The sequence below is a fragment of the Aspergillus fischeri genome, genomic scaffold, assembly GCF_000149645.3.
Source record: "Aspergillus fischeri NRRL 181 1099437636249 genomic scaffold, whole genome shotgun sequence".
Lineage (NCBI taxonomy): Eukaryota > Fungi > Ascomycota > Eurotiomycetes > Eurotiales > Aspergillaceae > Aspergillus > Aspergillus fischeri.
Genome location: NW_001509770.1, coordinates 3,972,304 through 3,993,908, shown reverse-complemented (window position 1 = coordinate 3,993,908; position 21,605 = coordinate 3,972,304). Strand labels below are relative to the sequence as shown.

The 21,605-nt window shown below is 49.7% G+C and overlaps 8 protein-coding genes across 8 annotated transcripts, besides 2 other annotated features; 6 read left to right on the top strand and 2 right to left on the bottom strand.

Annotated features, from left to right (window-relative positions):
• Window positions 1-287: 287 nt before the first annotated feature.
• On the bottom strand, window positions 288-1,424 carry NFIA_021210 (putative peroxisomal carrier protein; the record flags this gene model as incomplete). Its single annotated transcript, XM_001265309.1, has 3 exons — window positions 288-649; window positions 708-1,249; window positions 1,321-1,424. 3 exons carry the CDS (start codon window positions 1,422-1,424, stop codon window positions 288-290), a joined length of 1,008 nt encoding a protein of 335 aa, XP_001265310.1.
• Window positions 1,425-2,610: 1,186 nt separating this feature from the next.
• On the top strand, window positions 2,611-5,136 carry NFIA_021200 (calpain-like protease PalBory; the record flags this gene model as incomplete). Its single annotated transcript, XM_001265308.1, has 3 exons — window positions 2,611-2,909; window positions 2,966-3,176; window positions 3,229-5,136. The coding sequence occupies 3 exons, from the start codon at window positions 2,611-2,613 to the stop codon at window positions 5,134-5,136; spliced, it is 2,418 nt and encodes an 805-aa protein (XP_001265309.1).
• Window positions 5,137-5,519: 383 nt separating this feature from the next.
• Window positions 5,520-6,979, top strand: NFIA_021190 (uncharacterized protein; the record flags this gene model as incomplete). The annotated part of the gene is made up of 4 exons (XM_001265307.1): window positions 5,520-5,622; window positions 5,687-5,787; window positions 5,860-5,987; window positions 6,040-6,979. 4 exons carry the CDS (start codon window positions 5,520-5,522, stop codon window positions 6,977-6,979), a joined length of 1,272 nt encoding a protein of 423 aa, XP_001265308.1.
• Window positions 6,980-7,613: 634 nt separating this feature from the next.
• On the top strand, window positions 7,614-8,934 carry NFIA_021180 (uncharacterized protein; the record flags this gene model as incomplete). Its single annotated transcript, XM_001265306.1, has 2 exons — window positions 7,614-7,984; window positions 8,037-8,934. The coding sequence occupies 2 exons, from the start codon at window positions 7,614-7,616 to the stop codon at window positions 8,932-8,934; spliced, it is 1,269 nt and encodes a 422-aa protein (XP_001265307.1).
• A 2,051-nt stretch (window positions 8,935-10,985) lies between these two features.
• On the top strand, window positions 10,986-12,262 carry NFIA_021170 (NAD-dependent epimerase/dehydratase family protein; the record flags this gene model as incomplete). Its single annotated transcript, XM_001265305.1, has 3 exons — window positions 10,986-11,037; window positions 11,124-11,285; window positions 11,355-12,262. The coding sequence occupies 3 exons, from the start codon at window positions 10,986-10,988 to the stop codon at window positions 12,260-12,262; spliced, it is 1,122 nt and encodes a 373-aa protein (XP_001265306.1).
• Window positions 12,263-13,321: 1,059 nt separating this feature from the next.
• NFIA_021160 (DNA topoisomerase 1) lies at window positions 13,322-16,423 on the bottom strand (the record flags this gene model as incomplete). Its single annotated transcript, XM_001265304.1, has 6 exons — window positions 13,322-13,456; window positions 13,522-13,971; window positions 14,032-14,271; window positions 14,342-15,895; window positions 15,988-16,214; window positions 16,369-16,423. 6 exons carry the CDS (start codon window positions 16,421-16,423, stop codon window positions 13,322-13,324), a joined length of 2,661 nt encoding a protein of 886 aa, XP_001265305.1.
• Window positions 14,295-14,316: a microsatellite.
• Window positions 16,424-17,201: 778 nt separating the features above from the next.
• On the top strand, window positions 17,202-18,488 carry NFIA_021150 (F1F0 ATP synthase subunit gamma; the record flags this gene model as incomplete). The annotated part of the gene is made up of 6 exons (XM_001265303.1): window positions 17,202-17,257; window positions 17,424-17,998; window positions 18,056-18,168; window positions 18,223-18,243; window positions 18,308-18,342; window positions 18,395-18,488. The coding sequence occupies 6 exons, from the start codon at window positions 17,202-17,204 to the stop codon at window positions 18,486-18,488; spliced, it is 894 nt and encodes a 297-aa protein (XP_001265304.1).
• A 734-nt stretch (window positions 18,489-19,222) lies between these two features.
• On the top strand, window positions 19,223-20,925 carry NFIA_021140 (DnaJ domain protein; the record flags this gene model as incomplete). The annotated part of the gene is made up of 2 exons (XM_001265302.1): window positions 19,223-19,378; window positions 19,447-20,925. 2 exons carry the CDS (start codon window positions 19,223-19,225, stop codon window positions 20,923-20,925), a joined length of 1,635 nt encoding a protein of 544 aa, XP_001265303.1.
• Window positions 20,926-21,562: 637 nt separating this feature from the next.
• Window positions 21,563-21,605: part of a mobile genetic element that runs on past the window's edge.

Sequence of the window (21,605 nt, the reverse complement as noted above, 5' to 3'; positions counted from 1 at the left end):
TGTATACCCTATCGATATCCGACTCTATCGCGACAGATTCCTTGACACATGTTGGTCTCTATGTAACCATCAGATTTTGCATTACGCAGGTCTATCCTGGATATACACCTGGTATAGTTCATACTCTATGTATCATGGCTGCCTCTCAGAATATACAAGAGGCTCAGAAAACTTTGAGGAAAGCCCGCGAATATACAACCCAAGCGCCTGGAAGAAGAAACAGAAATGAAGTGGACGGGAAATCGTCGTCGCTGAACAAGAAAATTAAGGCGACTGAGTCAGAAATTCTATTTGAGAGTCGCAGGAAGGCTCGTCTTGGCTTTCGACGCAGCGGCGTCAACGGCCTTTCGAAGCTTCTCTTGCCTGATCTTGCGCAGGTATGCAAAGAGAAGAACGAACATAAGTTCCATTCTCTCCTTGGTCATCATCAGGAGACCTTGTACCAAAAGGCCCTTGGTAATTTGAGGTCCAATGCCCTTGAACAATGAGAGAGCTCCTTCCTTTTCAATGATATAACGCATGACTTCGCCAAAGGTCTTGAAGGGCTTCCCTTCGCGACCTGGAGGGGGCCTAGACTGAAGACCAACCTTCGCAACGATTAGTGGCTGAGTTGCGATGGTGGCAAGAGCCTTTGAAAGTGCACCAAGGACTGCGATACCAGTTAGTCTTCAAGCGGCGACCACAGTCGAATAACGTGCGCAACTTACGGAAAGCTTCCCAAGGTTTGAGACTGTTCTTCCCTGGGAAAATTATGTCCTTCAGGCGCTGATAGGCCCCGTATGTGATTGCCGGGTTGACGACGAGAATCAGACTGGCCTTGAGACCTCTCCATAGACCAGTCCAGCCATCCTCGCTGTTGACAACCTCTCTACCGGTCTCGATCAGGCCTTTCTTCTCCCCCTTTGGTTGTGTTTGTTGTCTTGTAGTGATGACTGCGACCGGAATAGTAAAGATCTGAGCAACAGCACCCGCGACGGCACCCAGACTCAGCTCGACAGCGGTGCCAGGAGGCTTCGGCACCCGGTCAGATGCCATATAGAGGGAGCGAACGACGCTGTACCAGTAGAAGTAGGCGAAGTTGGTAGATGCAACACCGATCAAGGACCCAACCATTCCAGAATATAGACCCTCAATTCCCTCGCTCTCCACAATTTTGTTGATGGCATCCAAAGTCGATTCATAATGCATCGTTCCATCCGATCCGTCAGTTTTGTCGCTCTTCACCTGCACCTGCAGTCTCGTCTTGACTCTGCCCATCAAATCGTTGATGTGTTAGCTTCGTAACCTTCAGGTTCTGCAACTGTAAGAGGAACGACGTACATATCTAGGGGATATACGATCGCATTCGCAAGAACTGCGCCAGTTGCACCTGCAACAGCACTTCCCCAGGGGGAGAGACGCATGGCTTTGGATTGGCCTGTCATTGTCCGCGATGAGCTAGATTGTACCCCGGTATGTGATTCTTCAAGACAGGTTGAGGGAAGAAGGAGAGAACTAATATCAAAAGACCAGGTCTATTCGATCCGGTATTCAGTTAAAGGCTCGGTGAAGTAATAATTGGCAAAGAGAGAGGGAGTATTCTGAGTGGAGTGGGAAGGCGACAATTACTCGCAACGCTGTTAGCCTTCAGTATGCAGATGGAAGCGAACACACTGCATGCATATCAGTCTAAGTGTAGAAAGAAAATGCAACAAGACTGTACTGTAGAGAAGAAACAAGTAAACGGAGTAGGTATCAACTACTCCGTCCTAACAGTACAGTAGTAGCACGGAAGTGCCCAGCACCTCGGTGGACCGCGCATGACGAAAAGAGCCGAGGTATATCTGCTGCTTGCAGTGTCCAGCGTGAGTGTCCGGTATCCGCTGCGGTCTGTGTCTGCCGCCTTCACCGCCCGCAGCATTCCCGTTCCTCCCCGCCGACCCATACGCTATCGATCTATCTCTGGAGAGGTACTCCGTATTATTGACTAGGTGGGCTGGTACATAGTTTCAAGGTGACATGCTTCGGCAGCATCATTACTATCAACGTCATACATTCGACTGAAAGAGCAAATTAACATCCAAATATTAGCTGGCAAGACCCATCTTTCCTCGTCTCGGGGATCGGCAAGGTCATCGCATTCTCCTATCCTGATTCCACCTGTTATCAAATAACTACTCGGAACCCGTCGCACAACACATCGCAGGACGGTGTTGACCTCGGATGTCACGCTCGGAGATTTCCCTGCGACCCCTCGGACCGGTCACAAGCAGTGTCAACCGTTTTTATCTCTCCGTATTCTGATAGGTGGCTTCTGTTAGCGGATCTCTACCTAATGTCTTTGCGGATGCTCGTTGCAAGCTTGACAGGCCGTGACGCGTAGTAGATCTGGCTACACCAATACAAACGCTCACCGAACGATTGTCACCCCTCGTGGGGCAGGATGTCTAGACCCCACGCCTCTTCGCAAAAGACTTTAATTGCTCATGCTCTGGTAGATAATTTCCACTTTTGACTTAACCAACAAGCAGCCCTCCACTGACCAGTGATTAGAAAGCTGAAAGAGATGTATCTGCAGCTACTTCTCAAAGACAAGCCCTGGAGGCTGCTATTGACGCCGCTGAGCATTATATGAAAGCTCTGTCTCTGGCAGCAACCACTAACGACAAGCAGTCGTTGGATGCGAAATGCAAGGAATGGCTCTCCAGAGCAGAGAAAATCAAAGGAGCCAAGGATTGGCGATCCGCAATCCGGGTCCATGAGAGACATGCAGCGGAACTAGAGGCACCAGTGTCTACGCGCACACTCACAACTCGTGAAGAGATAATCTTGCTTGAAGGGGCCAAGCTGAATGGCTTTATCTTTCCGCCATGGGCAGGGCCTCCGAGTCTAGAAGAATTCGAACCTAGTGAGGGAGGACAATTATTCATGTACGTTCATGCAGTGCTTACTAAAAGTATTGGAAGTGACTGCTGACACAGGCTAGTGACAAGCCTGACCTCCATCTTTCTGACAAACAGAAGGACATATTTGATGGGTGGAAGCGGCCTTCAGAGCTGTTGGCGCATGCCGGCGGGGACACGTTGGTGATGTCCGTGCCAGAGGAAACTGATCTTGTGCAAGATGTCTTGACGGACTGCTCCGTTGTCGCCAGTCTCTGCGCTACAACCTCGCGATCGGAACGTGGCCTTGACAAGGTAATCTACACCGGCTGTTGATGGATCGTATCAGGCTCTGACATGAAAGTAGCGCTATCTCCCTGTGATTTATCCCTGCGAATATGACACAGGCCATCCCAAGCCTGCGCCTTCGGGGCGATACATTCTTCGTTTCTATTTCAACGGATGCTTCAGGAAGGTAGTCATCGATGACCGCTTGCCATCGTCGAAGACCTCAAGGTCACTTTACGTTGTTGATAGAAATAACCCCAATTTTCTGTGGCCTGCGCTTGTGGAAAAGGCGTACCTAAAGCTAAGAGGGGGCTATGACTTTCCTGGGAGCAATTCGGGAACAGACCTGTGGGTACTGACGGGTTGGATACCTGAACAAGTCTTCCTACATCATGAGGATGTGACTAGCGATCAAATTTGGCGGCGCCTCTTTAGATCCTTTCAATATGGCGATGTCTTGTTGACTATCGGCACTGGGAAACTAACTGAGAAAGAAGAGGAAGAACTGGGCTTGGTTAGTGAGCATGACTATGCAATTCTTGATATGAAAGAGTTCAAGGGCCGTCGGCAAATGTTAGTGAAGAACCCATGGGCTGGAGTCGACACGGCTAGTGGAAGGACGGAGAATGCCCTCGAGTCACACACGCCACATGACCGATCGTCACTTGCTCCTGGGACGTTTTGGATGGACTGCGAAATGGTCTTCCAGAACTTTGAAAACCTCTATCTGAATTGGAATCCCAGCCTCTTCAAATACCGCCAAGATATACATTTTACATGGGACCTCGCGGCGGGAAAGGGGGTTCCGGGCTGCTTTGTGAAGAATCCCCAGTTTGCAGTAACCTCTGAAACGGGGGGTACTGTCTGGCTGCTCCTCGGCAAGCATTTCAGAACGCTTGATCGACTCGACTATTCTTCCTCTGAGGACTCACAAGCTGGGTTTATTAGCATTTACGTATTCAATGCAGATGGTAAGCGTGTTTGTCTAAGTGACGGTGCGCTTCATCGGGGTCCCTACGTGGATTCACCCAACACCCTGATGAGGCTGGAAATGCTGCCGAGAACAACTTATACGGCAGTTGTCTCTGAGGAGTCGCTGCCTGCTTTGAGTCAGAATTTCACACTATCCGCTCTCTCGATCTCCCCTGTGCATATCGCACCGTCACAGAATCAATATACGTGCGTGAGTAAGGTCCAGGGTTCCTGGATGCCTTCGACGGCAGGCGGCAATGCAGAATCAGCTCGGTACCCAACGAATCCGCAGTTCGCATTGACGCTATCGAATGCCACCGATATTTCCATTTTGTTGGAATCGTCCGACACCGAACTTGCAATACATGCCAAGTTGTTCTTTTCGAACGGAAAGCGCGTAACTAGAGTTCGCAACCGCGACATTATCACTGATAGCGGCGACTATCGTCGTGGAGCGGCTCTTGCTGAAAAGAGACACCTGGATAAGGGCGTGTACACGATCGTTTGTTCCACGTTCGCTCCCGACCAACTTGGCCGATTCACGCTCTGGGTCTCATCTATGGTTCCATGCGAGCTAAAGCCCCTTTCGTCCGAAGCAGCAGGACGGCGAGCAGTGTTATCAGATATAGGTGTCTTGCCACCAGGAAGAGACAGGATGCTGGCGCCTTTGCAGGTCCCGCGACTTACCCGAATCAAGCTTATTGCGCGCAGTCGCCGTTCTACAATCGGGAGTCATCCCGTTGGCCCTTCACCAGTGCTGATGACAGTCGAATTGGGCCAAGGCCCCTACAAGGAGATTCTGGCGACTTCAGAAGATGGCGATCATAGCGATGCGATATCTGGAATACGTATTGAAGACTTCGACCTGCATCCTTGCTCTGAAGACACCCGTGGTGTGTGGATTGTCCTTGAAAGGATTGGAGGCCCTGGAGGCCAGGTAGAAGATCACTTTGAGGTAGAAGCCTTGGCCGAGGAGCGAGTTGAAATCGGAGAATGGTTTGTCGAAGATGCTTAAGAATTAGATTTGGCAACAGATTCTACCTTGGATCTGCTGAGTTGATGAGCGTGAGACCTCTCTGCGCGATGCCGGGCGATAGTACAAGTAACGAGACACAAGGATAATGACTCGAAGATCATTTAGTTGACCTGTAAATTATATCATTCTCTTTGGCTGTAGATTGAAAAAACGTAAATAAGCATACATCCGTTTAACAGTTGCTCCGTACTCCGTAGTGGTACCTCAATTCCCAAGGCTCGGTACGGTGCCCGACAACATTAAAATTGGAGCTTCAACGTCATCCCCGCTTTGTTCATGCGTCCCGCTCCTCCACCCCAAGGGCCCAACAATCCCCGATTTCGCCATACCTATACAGCCGTTGTTATAATCTACTCATATCCATGACGAGCAATATTCCTGCTAGACTCAAGTCTGCGGACATTGGGCGTTTCGCGGCGAGAGCGGCCCAAATTGAGCGGGTGAAGCCCGTCGTTGCCTACTGGTGTGAGTGACGTGCGATTGTACCCTCGAGACACCAACGCTGACGCATGCTCTTCTCCGAATGCAGGTAACTACTGGATAGCCAACCAAATAATCGAGAGGGGATTACACAAGTCGGACCATGAAGTCGAACAATACGCGATGGATCTGATGGAGAAGCTGGAACAAGTACGTCGAGCGCTGGAACCCGCTGGAGCGATTTCATAGTTTACCTGAATGTTGACATGTTATGGTACAAAGTTCAGAAATGAAAACTCGGATAATGATACAGTGATCGATGCAGTCGCGGCGAATGCCTACGTGGAGCAGTTCGGCTTGGAGGTCTTTAACCGGGCGGATACGACCATGAGGGCCAACAAAGTGACTAAGTGAGTAGTGATGGACAAACCTCAGGATTAAATTGTGATTGACCCGCTGCAGGCAAACGGCAGACACTTTTCAGGCGGCCGCTACGTTTCTTGAATTGTGTCAAATTTGGAACCCCCTCGAACCCGAAATTGCTGCGAAGATCAAGTTTGCCAAGTATCATGCACTGAGAATTGTGAAGGCGATCAAGGCCGGAGAGGATCCTAACGCAACAAACCCGGTCATCAAGGAAGACGACCAGGCTGAAGGGCCGACAGTAACCGTGGAGGATCTCGAGGCACAGCCTGCTGCAGATCTTGCCTCGCAAACGCAGCAACCAACTGTGGAAGAGGTCCCTGATGAATCGGAGCGTGCCGAAAGAGCTATGGCACAGCAGTCATTGATGGACGACTCGTTGCACCCGTCGAGGTCTTCATCGGCTACTCGGCCGCAGCGTACAGATGATGCGTTTAGCATACCGGATGTTCCAACAAGCGCTCCACGGACACCTGCTCCAGAAACAGGTCATGCTGCCGAGCAAGGATCGACCTTAGAACTTCCTTCAGCTCCAGCGACTATTGCCTCCTCTTCGTCAATCCCGAATCTCCCAGACACACCTGCAAGCCTGGGCGCTCATCATCCCGCTGATTCCAATTCTAATTCGTTCCATTCCTTTCCTCCTCCTGCGAACCTTCCTTCAAGTCCTCCAGCTACATTCAACCAACCCAGCTATTTCTATAATCAACCCAAGCCAAGCGGCTGGGCTCCTTCACCACCTGCACAACCCCATACAGCACCGGTACCAGTAGTCTCGCGTCCGGTCCAGCAACCAGCACCAGCGGCCGTACCCACAGTCTCAGCTTCAAGTCAAAGCAATTCACAGGGGATAGATGACCAAGCCATTGCCCTAGCCCAAAAGCATGCCCGTTGGGCCGTGTCCGCCCTGACATTTGATGACGTTGACACGGCGATCAAAGAACTCAGAAACTCGTTGAAATATCTGGGGGCAGAGTAATGGAGTCAAAGACCAATGTCTGCTGTTGTACTTTGCGCTGAGCAACCTTTTGAAGGAAACTTCCTGTACACTGATTAAGCTGTTCAGCTTGGTCAAGTTATGTCTTTCTTTCTGTAAGCTTTTCCGCTATATTGTGATGACCATGATGCTACGTAGCTCTGCTAAGTCATTCTGATCAAATACTTAATGAGTGGTAAAAATCTACCAGTTCATTTTCCCAGTCTAGTCTTGCTTAACAATGCGTGGTATCTAAACAGTAGAAGAAACTCATCCATTGCGAAAGGCATTCCACATACGAAGTATAGTATAAAGCATAGCTAAATATCTTGCTTGCATTAGAAATCACCTTCTGTATAAATACACAAGCCTACAAATATCAGTTCTTGTGAATACTTCGACATCGTAAAGAGAGTTGGGATTTTAGACCGACGACTAAGACAGCCCAACACATAGACCACGAACACACTGCTCACTCCACATTCACACGTTTGCTGAAACACCTCAGGCCTTTATTAACAGGGCCAGCTTACCACAATGTTTCTGAGCAGGAATGTATCCCACGCTCTTGTTCAAAACTCACCCCTCGCCTGCCCGAAAACTAAACTGATCACTGATAACACATAGAACACGCAACATGGCCTCTAAAACGAGAAGCCAGCGAACTCTTTCCCTCGGACATACCGAGAAGAATGCCATGGAAGAAGCTCTAGACGATGGAGTTCTGCGGCTCAGCATGCGATACCGCGATTTTACACTGTTTCTTGACTTGAAAGATCAATATCACAAGGAGTTCCTAACGCGGCTTACCGAACACACCGAACAATTTGGATTCGACTGGGGATTGCTGGAGCAATCTAAACAGGAGCGGATGTCGTGTGCTGAGAGCTTTCTGGGCCGGTATGGGATGCTGTATTGGGGTAAGGAGGTGAACAGGGAGAGATTCCTTATGAAAGATTCTCGAGCGGATCCGGCTTCTCTTTGTATCTATCCGGAGAGGAAGAAGGAGTGAGTGTTCAGTTTATTATTGTTGGTTTGAGCTGCGTTGACGCTGTAATAGGATAGTGCGTGTGATTGAGATGCTGCTGCAGAAGAAGGCTCGGAGCTTCCTCAAAGCTAATATGGTCAGTGCGATGAATAAGCTCTTTTGGTTGTGTGATTTGATACGATGGCTGACAGGAAGGACAACGCAGATACTTCAAACCCCGAGCGATGCGCCTGCCAAAACGCTGTCTTCTTCGAGCCTTGTTCTCACCAACGGACTGGCAGGAAGCTTATCGTCCAGGGTTGGCGACAACAATAACCAGCTAGGAAAAAGAAGGGCCCCCGATGACCTCGAAGCCTCGCCATCACGGCTCAGAGGTGCAGATGCCAGGGCCATTAGGCCATTTAGCTCTATCATTGACACTGCGAAAAACACCACGAGAACACAGGATCTGGTCGGCCTGAACGGGGCATCAAGAGACATAAACCGTGCTGAATACTCCGGAACCCCGAAAACGGACTCAGTAATAGACAACCACTCAGGAATCACCCCTGCAGACACAGCGCGTATGCCCGAAGATGCACTAAAACAGCAGACAAAGTTCCTGGTATCCGCGTCAACCCAGCCGAACATGGCGCCTGTTTGGGTCCCCTTCCAGTTCTTTCAATCTGCAGCATCCTTCATAGCGCACATGGCGGAGGAATGCAACATCCACGAATGGGACCCTAGCGCTCAACTGACCAAGGAGATCTCAAAGTGGGACAGCAGTCCTCCAGCACCGCAAGCAGTTGTGGCGGCGTCCGTCAAGTTCGAGTGGTCGGAGTTTTTCATAAGGGTACGCCAGGGCAGGGATGACGACTGGGAATTTGTCATGCAGGAACTTCGCAATTCATGGAGAGTCAAAGGCGAGGATGGAAGCGAGGCTGGAAACCAGCGATTCCACATCCGTGTCATGCTTCATGTTGTCTCCTGAGCTAATCGTTTGGTCTAAGGCTGCAGGATCTATGCCGAAGAACCTATTGTGAGAGAAAGAGAGCATAGGTAAAATTCGCGCCTTGATTCAGTTATGCCAAGTAGTGAGGTACATGATTCATACGAAACATTTACCAGAATTGAAAGTATACTGACAAGGACAATGGTCCAGAAGAACGAGTACGCCGGGTCTCACTAGAGTTCCAGCCATTCATTCGACCACAGTTGAGACATGGCGGTTCATGGTATGACCAGCTTCAAAGGAGGCAATGCGTCATGATCGGGGCTAAGTATGCAGAACGCTTGGACATAGGTTCGTTCCTTTTGCAATGCTTGACTCGGAAATGGAGGGAAATGAAAGAAATCTAGAGTGAGACATGCCCGCCTTGTTGCATTAAGCGATATTCCTTCATTGCGGGATTTGGATCGCCCTAGGCGTGGCTTGAGCATGACCTGGAAATAATTTCAATAGTGGCTTTTGATTCAATTGTCCCATTCCAGCGAGTGCTCAAGTGCTCAAGGCTCAAGGCTCATCGAAGTCTACCGTAATTTTACGACGAACCAATTCAGATTGCCCCAGAATAACTGGTATTAGTACTTCGCATGCCCCATCTTGAGCTGCTCAATATGGACAAGTAGTAGAAACGAACAAACGTCGATCATCCATTTCATATCCCGAAGCGATCAGCTTCGTCTTGAAAGCTTGACCCCAGGCTCGGGCTTCAACCTTTGCACTGTCCAACAGGGATTTATGTTGCGCAATCCGATCGTTCCTGGAATTGTCCCTCGGTCTCTCACCGTGATCATGACCAACAATCCCAAACCCGCCGGTATTTTCCTGCGCCTCTTGCGCCTCTTGCGCTATCACTGCTCTTTCGGGCTTGTGGCTTCGTACCTCCTGGTCGCAAACCCACTTGGGCGCGGAACTATGATCGGACGGTGTCCCTGAAGAGCGGAGGGCGTCCCACACAGCGTGCTTGGCAGGGGAAGAGATGATCAATCAATTTCTGGGTTCCCTGCAGCGACCAAGCAGATATTGGCTATGCTGAACAGCGGATATCCCCACTATCCTGGCGAAATTTCTAGACGTAGCGCTAACGGAGTTTGCTCGGGTGGGAAAATGCGAAAGGCCCTCCACCTTTTTCCGTCGATTCAACATCGTCGTGACTATCATCATCTTGTTTTTGTTCGTGAGAGAAATCTCTCTCGCAAACGAAGGTGGCCCTCATACTCGGTCTGCAACTGGACAAAACGAAGGAGAGTCAGTAAGCGAGAGCGTATAGGATGCTAGTGGTGGGATACTGGAGGTCTACTACGTTCAAACAAGGCGATCACTGGGTCCTTGGATTTGGTTCGGGTCATACCGTAGACAGATTAAGTCAAGCCAGTTCCAAAGAGAGGCAGAAGGATGGGATGCCGTCATCTTACTGACCTTATGTCAATTCTTCTGTCCAGGCGATCGGCTAGACTGTCATGCCTTAACAAGAGCGCACGGAAGGAAGGAAGATGAATCGTCAATTCATTAACAACATGATCTTAGCGAAAGAAAGAAATTTGTAAGCGTAATGCAACTACTCATGGACAGTAGATCGGAGGAGGCTGTTTCAGAGCCCGAGGGGCGTTAGGTTTGACTCTATTGAAGCTGATACGCTCCGGCTCATCAAAGCGTCTCTTAGTCCCAAAATGATTGCCCCCAAGTGACCATGTTGAGTCGCCCTCGTGTCTGCACGTTGGCATCTCCTTTTCCTTTCCTTCTCTGCTTTCTTTCCTGGGACTGTTGAGAAACGGACCAGAAAAAACCCATTTAGACTTGTCAACACATTCATCGTTAGCGGGCTGATACTGATCTCGTCTCTAATCATTTTCCTTCTATTTCCCCCTCCCCCTTTTCTGAATATTACCCCCGCATAATCTTGGTTTGTCGAACTCGAGTGCGGGGCGTCGACCAACTTGATTGAACACGTTTCACTTGAGTCGACTCTGGTTTACAATCGGAGGAAAGAAGAGCAGAAGTACTATAGGCGCGTGTCTGAACTACCGTCGCATACGATCATGGCGAGCGACCAAGGGAAAAAGCCTGCTGTGCTCATCGTCGGAGGATTAGGTATGCGCGATGCGATCTCCATTCTTGTGCGAGGAAAAGGAGAAAATGGAAAGGATCACTGACACATGACTCGTAAAACGCTCTAGGATTCATCGGTCGTCATCTTGCTCTATATATCCATGAAAACAACCTCGCTTCGGAGGTCCGACTTGTGGACAAGGTCCTCCCTCAGCTGGCCTGGTTGGCACCGGAGTTCGAGGAGGCATGCTCGAAAGATAAATTCGTTCAAGCAGACGCTAGTCGGGAACGTGAGTAACTACTTCATCGCAAATTTCGCTCTGGACTGTTGCTGACGGTCGTCTGGTACGGATGTAAAGAGCACTTCCCGCGGATATTTGACCGTGCAAACGGGGAACAATTCGACTATGTGATCAACTGCGGTGGTGAGACACGACACTCTCAGCCAGATGATGTCTACGAACTACGGAGTTACAATCTTACGGTGGCATTGGGCCGCGAAGTGGCTCGTCGAGGCATCCGTTCCTTCGTCGAGTGCTCGACCGCTCATGTATACAAGCCTGGCTCTTCCCCTCGAAAAGAAAACGACAAACTCGAGCCCTGGCATCGACTTGCCAAATGGAAGCTGAAGGCTTCGGATGAGCTGAAGAAGATTCCTGGCCTCAACTACTGTCTGTTGCGACTTCCACACGTTTACGGTGAATACGACTCGGGTTATTTCGCGATGGGTATCTGCCTGGCGCGGGTACACCTGGACATGGAAACGGATTTGGAACTGCTTTACACCAAGAACCTGAAGATTAACACGCTCTACGTAAGAGACGCAGCCAGCGCTCTGTGGAAGGCGGCCGAATGGAGGGCGGCAACCACTGACGGATCCGCCCCGATTGCTTTCAACGTCGTCGACCACGGCGACACTCGCCAGGAACATGTTGCGGAGGCTTTGTCCACGGTCTTTGGGCTCAAGACCTCATTCCTCGGATCGTTGGCATCTCAACTCGCCAAGTTGAACCTTGACGATGTTGTGGATGACATGAACGAGGTGAGTCTACAGGGCTGGGCAGAGCTGCTGGAGAAAAAGGGCATCACACGCCCCGGGCCAATCAGCCCGTTCCTCGAGAAAGATGTCATCAAAGACCAGGATATGTCGATCGATGGCACATTGTTTGAAACAACCACCGGATGGAGGCCTACACGCGAACGCTTTGATGCAGAGGGAGTCCGCGCCATGGTCGATAGCTACAAACGTATGGGCTGGTGGCCATAGAGCCCTTAGCTCGTTTTTAAGCAATTTGCCCAACCTGAAAAAGCATCGCCGGTCTGCCATCGCGAACGAGCACCGCCTGTCATCGACCCGTTTTCTCTTCCACACCACCACACGGTGACCCTTGAATTCTACCCTGGAAAAGAGCGTCCCGCGTCACACGCCATCTCGCCAGATATCCTGGTTAGATTCATCCACAAACGAAGGACTGACTATCTTCTTCTCTGTAATTTAACTTTCGTCTTCTACTCTTCTTCTCCTCAACCTCGGGCTCCACCACCGGCATGTTCTTGATATCCTCTTCGTGTCCATCTGCATACTTCATCACTTTCCTTGCTTCAGAGAGTGCTGCTTCTTCTTCTGCTCATGACCCTGATGAACATGTAGACTTGGGTGTACATAACATAACATATGCACTTTGACTTACTGCGATGAAATCTCCCGCCTGCTTCTTTACTGTACATTTCTGCTACATTTCGTTGTCGAACATGGCCAGCATGTCTCTTGCCATTGATGCCTACATTGAACTCGGACCGCATAACTAGATGAGAATGTATAATAATGTTACTTTGTCCCATTGTGTTTTCTGCATCGTACGATCTTCCAGGACTTTTGTGACATCGGGTTGTAATCTTCGGAAATGGACTACCGTCTCTTTGCGAGTTTAGATGAGTCGAGCATCTATATTGTAGGTTGTTGTGATATCGCCGACGACTGTATACTCTATTTTTCTTGAATGATACCAGTTTGCTGGAACAAACTTACCCTGCGGAGAAACAGGTTACCAGCGACTGAGAGCAGACGCAATCAAAGAGCAAAAGCAGAGATTCTAATCGAGAAGAAAGCGTTGAATGAACCCAAGATAATTCATCTAATGCCCGACTCCACACTGGTTGAGTGAGCAGGTCGATAGACAAGGCTTCCCAAGCAAGCATTGTGGTAAGGAAAGGCTTCAAAATGGAACGTATGTTACGGAGTACTCCGTCTAGTCGCTATAAAGAATGCTGAGGCGTTAAAAAAAATTCATGAGGTAATACAAGGACGGCCCTAAACGACGGTCATCTAGAACTCCCAATTTTCGTCGACTGATTTGATGGCCCATTCGAACTTCTCCCGCAAGGACTTGGAGAAGAACTTCTCGATAGGCACATTGAACTTCTTGCTGAAGACGACCGTGAGACGAGGATCAATGTAATTCTAGCAAACGTCAGTCGATACTCCGGCGCATCTTATGATCATTGGGTAGAGGGTGGGTGACTCACGATTTTGGAAGTTCCCAAAGCGACTTCCTTGTTTTCTTCCTTGTCCTGAGCCTGGAGCTCCATTGTCTCAATGCGCTGTTCCAGCTTCGTGATGGCTGCTTCGAGCTTTTCGACACTGGAGCTCTTGCCCTCAACATCGACTTTGCCTGTCTTATTTTCTTTCTTGAATTTATTCTCCATTTCCTTGACCGCCTCGAGGCGGCTTTCGAGCTCGCTGGCCTTCATTTCCTTCTCCCCTTCGGCAGCAAGCTTCTCATTCTCCTTCTCAAACTTCTTCTTAATCTTCTGTCGCTGTTCTTCGAGTAGGTAGGCTTGATGTTCCTTCACCCATTCCATACTAATGTCTTCGTCCATCTCGAAGAACTTGGCGCCCTTCTTCTTCTTAAGACTAGGGTCCAAGTCAAGCATCTGTTGCTTCAATCGCCATCTTTGGTAACGGAGTCCCTTGATCTGATCACGACCTTGAGGTTAGCAATCACTCATTATTAACATCTCAGAGGACAGACTTACACGCTCGCTCATCTTTTCCATCTGGTTGGCATGCGATGCGGTAACAGTCCGCTTGTGATTGCAGAGGATGGCCACTCTGCGGTTCGCGTCGTTGTATGCCTTGACCTTCTCTGCAACACTGCCCGTTGCCTTCATGTCCTTAAGGAGCGTGGCCATAGTGTACGAAGCGTTGTACGTACGGAACACCTTGGCGGTTAAGCCCGGCATGTAATTCGAAAGGTGTTTGTTCAGGGCAGATGTCTTGAAAAAAGTTAGCATTCTTAATCATCATCATCATCATCATCACGAAAAGACCGGGCTGAGCACACACCGTTAATCTATCGAAAATCTCATCTCCCTCCTTCTTGGGGGGTTTCTTGAAGATTTTCAGATTCTTGAAGACCTGAGGATCGACCTCGACTTCGTCATAGAATCGAATACTGTCCTTACCCAGGAAATCGAAGATAACTTTGTTTGGGGGCTTGAGAGTGACGTTCTCATATTTCAGAGAGCAGCAACCGACAGTTTCAGCTTCGTCCTCACCCTTCTCATTGCCCGCACGAAGAGCAAACTGGTCAATGAGATAGACAGCTGTCGCCTTCTGCCGCTCAACCATCAGCTCATGTTTCAAGGCCTTTTGATAATCCTTGCGAATGCGATCGATGTGCTTCTTGAGTTCGCGTGCCTTCTCAAATTTTTTGTAGTCGCTCAGGCCCTTGACGTCAGAGTTGGCAGCAAGCATCACATACTTGTAATTGCCGTTGATGTTCTCCTGCCACATAGCGAGCCATGTTCCTTCTTGATCGTGCTTGACTTCCTTCCAGCGATGACCTTCAGGTGGCGGAGGAACAGGGGCATCTTTTCCGATGTTGATGGTGATCTGCTCCGGCTGGACTCGTGCCTTCACACGACCAGTCTTAGGGTGTTCACCACGGCCACGGAACAGCGCCGGCGGTTCAACTCGGAAATTGCCGACCTTCTGCTTGCGACCGTCCCAGAGACAGTACATATACGGCGCTTCGGCAGCATCTTTCTCCGCCTTAAGACGTTTCTTCTCAGCCGGAGGAAGATTCTTCTTCTCAATCCGTTTGGCCTCGTAGTAATCAAAGATCGGCCGGAAATCACATTTAGAGAACTCCTTGATCTCGATTTTGTTGCCCTTTGGATCCTTCGCTCCACCTGTCTTTTTCAAGACCTCCTTGAAATCCATAAAGAAGTTCTTCTGGAAGGTTGGGTTTTCCACATGTTGAGTCGCATTCAGCATGCTACCGAAAAACCCCGCCACTTCTTCGGCTTCGGGGTGAAGAGTGACCGGAACGCCGTCGTACTTCATCTTGACATCGCTTGGTAGAGGCTCGTACGGAGGAGGGAAAACAACGCCGTTGTGTTCGAGGGTCGTCCACTTGATTGTCCCGTCACCCTTGGTCGGATCCTCCCACCATCTGTACTCTTCCTCTTCTTCTTCACCTTCCTCAACTTCAGTGCTTTCTTCCTTCTTGACAGGTGTCGCCTTCGTTTTCCCGTTTCTAGCAGAAGCTGCCGGCTCTGCATTGGCTTGTTTGGTTGTCTTCTTGACTGCCGGTTTCTTCTCATCGACAGGTTCCTTCTTCACACCATTAGCCTGTTTCTTCTTGCTGGCAGCTGTCGCCTTTGCAGCCTGTGATGCGTCGCTCTTGCGGCTGGCCTTAGCGTCCTTTTCTGCCCTCTGCTGGATTTTCTTCTTTTGGGCCAGGAGCTTCCGCTCGATTGGAACATCGGAGTCAGATTCCTCGGCACCGACAGCGGTTTCGGAAGCCTTGGGAAGCTTCCTTCCATTGAGCGCTAGGGGCACATCTTCGTCGGTCTCAGGATCTTCGTGCTTCACGGACGTGCGACGGCGCTTGCTCTGTCGAACGGTCAGACGCTGAAACCAAAAAGCGACAAAAGCGTCGCAACCTAGAGAAAACGAGGGAGACGGCGTAAAGAGGTTCGGCGTACCAAGGGCTGATCTTCGTCCTCGCTGCTCTCTGGCTCCGCATAGGATTTCCTTTGGCCGACACTTGTCCGCGCCTTCCTCTTGCCTGCAATACCGGTATTGGCATCCGAAGCATCCTGCATATCAACATCTCCCGCACTCTTGACAGGCCCAAAGCGAAGAGAAACGCCAGGCTCGACATGACCGTTGGTCTCAGGCGTATCCTCCATTTTCACGTCCGCAGAGGTAGCTGAGGTCCCATGAAAGGTCAGCTTGAGTTGAATGACGGTATAAGAGTGGGAAGGTTGAGAAATCAAAACAAAGTGAGAAATGAGAGGACATAGGGTGGTGCGAAGGGTTGCGAAGATTCAACACCCTGTGACGCCACAGTGAAAAGAACTCACCCGCGGAACGACCATTTGCTCTGACGAGTGGTGTATCATCTTCCGAGGAGCTCATGATTGCGAGTCGCTGAGTAGAAAATTGTTGGTTTGAGGATCGAAGATGCAGGTAAACACGGAGCGGAGACACGCAGAGACTCGACGCTGGTCGTCTGCCAAGTCTGAAGAACAGAGACGTCGCTTGACCAAATGGTGAGGTCAATGAGACCTTGAATGATGAATATGCGAAGAATGAAAGGATGCTGAGGGGGAGATTATTATACAATGTCAATGAATTGAGAGGAAAGAGAAGTCCGAGAAGCGCAACAAGGAGGGAAACACACGAGAAAAGGTTGAGGGAGAAGAGAGAGCGAGGGCCGAGAAGGAAAGGAATGGAACCTGGAAAACGATGGTCATTTGGGGGCCTGAGGCCGCTGCCAATAGGTATGCTTCTCACGTTTCTCCGGACCAGTGACCACTCGTGTTGGGAGTTTCCCTTTGATGCCTGAGGTTATAAATGTCACGGGACTCTCGGTCATGTGTTGATGCCTGTATGCCAATGCCTTATGGCCCGGAACTTGGGGGCTTGATTACGTCACGTGACAGATCTTCTCTCTGTGTGTGTTGCGCTTTAGGTCTGTCTGACAACCCGCAAAGTTACCATTGTAGGTTTAGTGCGGCTGGATTCCCGTCCTCCCGGCTGTCGGAAGAACGAACAGAAACAGGAGTCGAACCTCAAAAGTGAACGACTTCTCTTCCCGCTATAGCATAGGTCTCTCATCACCCGTCCTCGATTGACCTCGCGGCACTCCCTCCGCTCTTTATTTCGTCCAGGTCAATATTACTTAACATCCGCCATGTTTTCTCGTGCTGTTCGTCCGGCCGTTCGGGCTGGCAGTGCCACTCTGACCCGGTGAGTTCCTCTTCCGGACGTCCATTGTCCGACCATACAAACGCTCCCCCTCCCTGCCCCCGACGTCAATCGATCATCTAGTCAGGCGTATCAATAGAGCGATGGAATTGGGAACAAATATTCGTTAATGAAATTGGTGGATACGAGATGCTGATATTCTTGGAAGCACTGCGCCCCCCAACGCCGCCAACTTCGCGACTCTGCGTGAAATCGAGGGCCGTCTGAAGTCCATCAAGAACATCGAGAAGATCACCAACACGATGAAGATCGTTGCGTCTACTCGTCTTACCCGCGCCCAGAAGGCTATGGACGACTCCCGTGTCTACGGTCAGACGTCCAACAAGGTCTTCGAGAACGCCGAAACCAAGCCCCTCGAGGACAAGAAGACCCTGCTCGTCGTTGCTAGCTCCGACAAGGGTCTTTGCGGTGGTATCCACTCCGGTCTCAGCAAGGCTACTCGTCGTATACTCCAGGAGAACCCCAACGCTGACGTGGTCATCCTCGGAGAGAAGGCCAAGGCTCAGCTGTCCAGGTCCAACCCCGACGCCATCGTCATGAGCTTCGCCAACGTCTGCAAGGACATTCCTACTTTTGCTGATGCTCAGGTCATTGCCGACCAGATCGCTCAGCTGCCCACCGACTATGCTAGCGTTAAGATTATCTACAACAAGTTCATCAACGCTCAGAGTTACGAGGCCAGCAGCGTTGAGGCCTACTCCGAGGAGGCTATCACCAAGTCCGGTCAGTAACTTCGTCGAGTCTTTCACTGAAATCATAGTGCTGATATTGCTCGACTAGCCAACCTTGCCACCTTCGAGGTTGAGGACTCTGCCCTGGCCAACCTCCGTGAATATGCTCTTGCCAACAGCCTGTACTGGGCTATGGCTGAAGGCCACGCTTGTGAGATTTCGGTAAGCTCTTGAGATTCTAGTAAGAAATACAAACTATCGCTAACGCATTGTCAGGCTCGTCGTAACGCCATGGAGGCAAGTATCTCCTCAGTTCGAGTGATAAATATCGGGTTGACAACTAACTTGAATCACTGTATAGAACGCCTCGAAGAACGCTGGTGAAATGATCAACAAGTAATTACACCCCTTGCTAAGACCTGGAATTCAGAGACTGACAGCTTCTTAGGTTCCAGATTCTGTACAACCGTCAGCGTCAAGCCGCCATTACCGGTGAACTGGTCGAGATTATCACTGGTGCCACTGCCAGTGAGGACATGTAAAAGCTTTCATAGAGCTTTTGTGGGAAGGAGTCGCCATATGTGTAGACTTACTCATCAATACCTAGACTCTTCATCCGCCTGTAAAATCAGTCTCAATCCAGCTTTCTTTTGTGCATTCTGGCATCCTTCTAACACATCGTTCCTAATGCAACTATTACTATCATGATTAAGGTATCCTATGTTTGATATTGCCGCTGATTCACACTTTTTCACTTCGATATGAACATTCTTTTACGTGCTCTACATGAGATGGATTATATTAACTGGACTGTCTCAGGTCTTCTAAGTTCTGACACCATGAACATTTCTTACATATTCAGGCCAAACGAAATTGCTGATTGATGGTGTTGTTGTACTTCCTTGTTTGGACTAGAGGAACCTCCGACGTTCAATTCACATTTCTCTCCGTTTGCTGTGTTCAAATCTCCACGATTTCATCTTCCCCTTTCCAAAATCTATCCCTGACTAGTAGACTCCAGCAATAGCTACACTGGCGTCTTTCTTGACTTTGAAACCATTTCAACCTCGAAGGACAGTGTGCGTATCAAGGGCCTCTTTCCCTAGAAAATCCGGAAGTTGTGTTGTTGTTTGTCGTTTGTTATTGATTCATCCCCCGTCAGCTTCAGCTCTTGCTGGTCCGACAATCTGTCACATCATTCCTAAAGTGAATAAGAAGGCGTGACTTGATTGTTCTGTTATGAAAGACGGATGAGGATCGATGCCTCGAGCCCACAATGTCTCACCTTACCATTGCGAACTGCTATGAGATTTTGGGAATCAATTCTGATGCAACCATCAAGGACATCAATACAGCTTACAAGAAACTTGCTCTCAAGCATCACCCAGACAAGACAGGTGGGGAGGAGAGCTCTCATATCGAATTCCAGAAGGTACAAGCCCCGCAAGCAAGGATACCGAGGACTCGAAACCAATCATGCTAACCAAATCCGACTATCAGATTCAGCAGGCTGTGGAAATTCTTCGCGACCCGGTCCGCCGCAAGAAACATGATCTGGAACTCGTCAAGCTGGGAAGGATATCCGTGCATGGAACTAATTTCCCGCATGAAGGTGGCTCCCACTGGTCGGCTTCCGCGTTCAAGAGATACGATGAGAACAGTCGCTACATGTACAGCTACGAGCAAAGTGTACATGTGAGCCCTCAGAAGCAGGAATCTAAAGAGGATATGGAATGGGTTGAGCAGATGCTCAAGGCGGAAGAGGAATTCAGACGGAACCTTGCCAGGCAGCAGGAGATGGAACAGATGCGTGCTCAGATGGAAGCCGAGAGGGTAGGACAAGAGGAGAATTGCAAGCTTCAAAGTACATGGGAAGACCATCCGCCTGAACTGTTCGAACAGGATGCTCATACCGAGGATGTTCTCGAAGAAGAACCTGACTATTTCGAATTCTACACTGAGAGTATTAACCGGAAGGAGCAAGACATCTGGGATAAATGCGCACAAAGGGCTCCCCGGTCTAGGGACTACAGGGAGGAAGAATATTACCAGGAAATGTTCCAGGAGGGTGAGAACGAACCAGAGCTTTATGAGGAGGGCGAGAACCAAGAGATCTACGAGGAGGACGACGAAGAGCAACAAGCAATCCATGGGGAGGAAGTTGAGGACCAACCGGAGCTCTATGAAGGAGTCGATTGCGAGGAAGAGGTGTCCAAAGAGGATACTGGAGATCTGCAAGAGCTTTACGAGGAGGACGACCATGACTTCGATGATTCTTCCCTGTGCCCTGACGATCAGCTCTCCGAGTATATTCCGTCTGTCTGTGGGTCCGACTTGGACTACGCTACTGCACAAAGCAGCGGCTCTGAATTCAATTCTCGCTTTCATATGGAGAGCATCCGTGCGGCTTGTGCTGAGCTGTATGACAATAAGTCGACTAGTCTGGAAGAGGCCCAGAAAGCAGACGACGACACGGCGACATTCTACGACTTCAGCGAGACAGGCTCGTCCCACAAATTCTACAGTACCAATCCCTACCTTTCCGAGACTGTAAGTGTGAACGAAGCTGTCCACAACGACGAGGACGAACAAGAGTCTGAGGGAGTCGACAACGACGACAGTGTCAATCTGTCAAGCCTCCATGATCTCCTATCTCCCTTCGTCCCATACTTTCAAAAGAAGCTTGATGATCCCAATGGTCGCTACACTGAGGAGGACCTTCGTGTTGAACTTCAAGGTATTGTCATGGAGACCTTCTGCGGCTGGCTCGAAAATATCCGTCTTACGGTTCCTGATGCAGAGATTCCGAGAACAGGCAACGATCCACAGCAGTGCCTCCACCTTGGGTCCTGGGTCAAGCAATTTGAGCGTCCGGCATGTGAAATTTGTCATCGCTGGATGCCAATTTACACTCTCATGTGCCCAGGTTGTGGCATTCAGGCCTGTGTGGGTTGTAAGTTTCAGTATGAGAAGGAGTGAGGTTTCTCCTCCCTTCCGACATTTTGTTAATTTCTCTGAGTATGTTGCGCCCCACTTGGGTCACGGTTGAATTCTCTTGTTGATCGTCTGCGCTGACCATCCTAGACAGTGGATGCTCGCTCCTCTGTCACTTGGAGCACGGCTATCGATGGTTTGGTATCATCATTAGGGGCCTCTTATTGAGGAGCAAGAGAGTCGAGTGCTTGCAGGACCGCAGTATCGAGTGGAAAGATCGGCTCTTACAGTTTTTTAAATGTACTTAGTTGGCCGCTCGAACTCTTCAAGACCACTTGGGCCGATAACGTACAGTAAAACCTCGTTATAACGAGATAAATCTCTTGCTTCAATTAATTCTCCATATAAATAACGAGATCCCTCGCTACAGCGAGTCTCGTTAACTTTGCCTTCTCTCCCATACAAAATCTCGTTATATCAAGGGTTCTTATTAGCTAATATGCCTCAGAGAAAGCCTATCTCAACGTCCCAGAAGGCTGCTTTACGAGCCCGAAAACGCCTCTATCCAAACGCAACACAGAAAGAGCTTCGCAAATGGTTTCAGGACACCTATAATCATACTCTTTCATCCGGTCTCATCTCTGATATCTTATCCCGCAAATACGAATATCTTGATGCTGATTCCCTCCCTTCCCGCGATGCAAAGCGCCAACGCCGTGAGAACT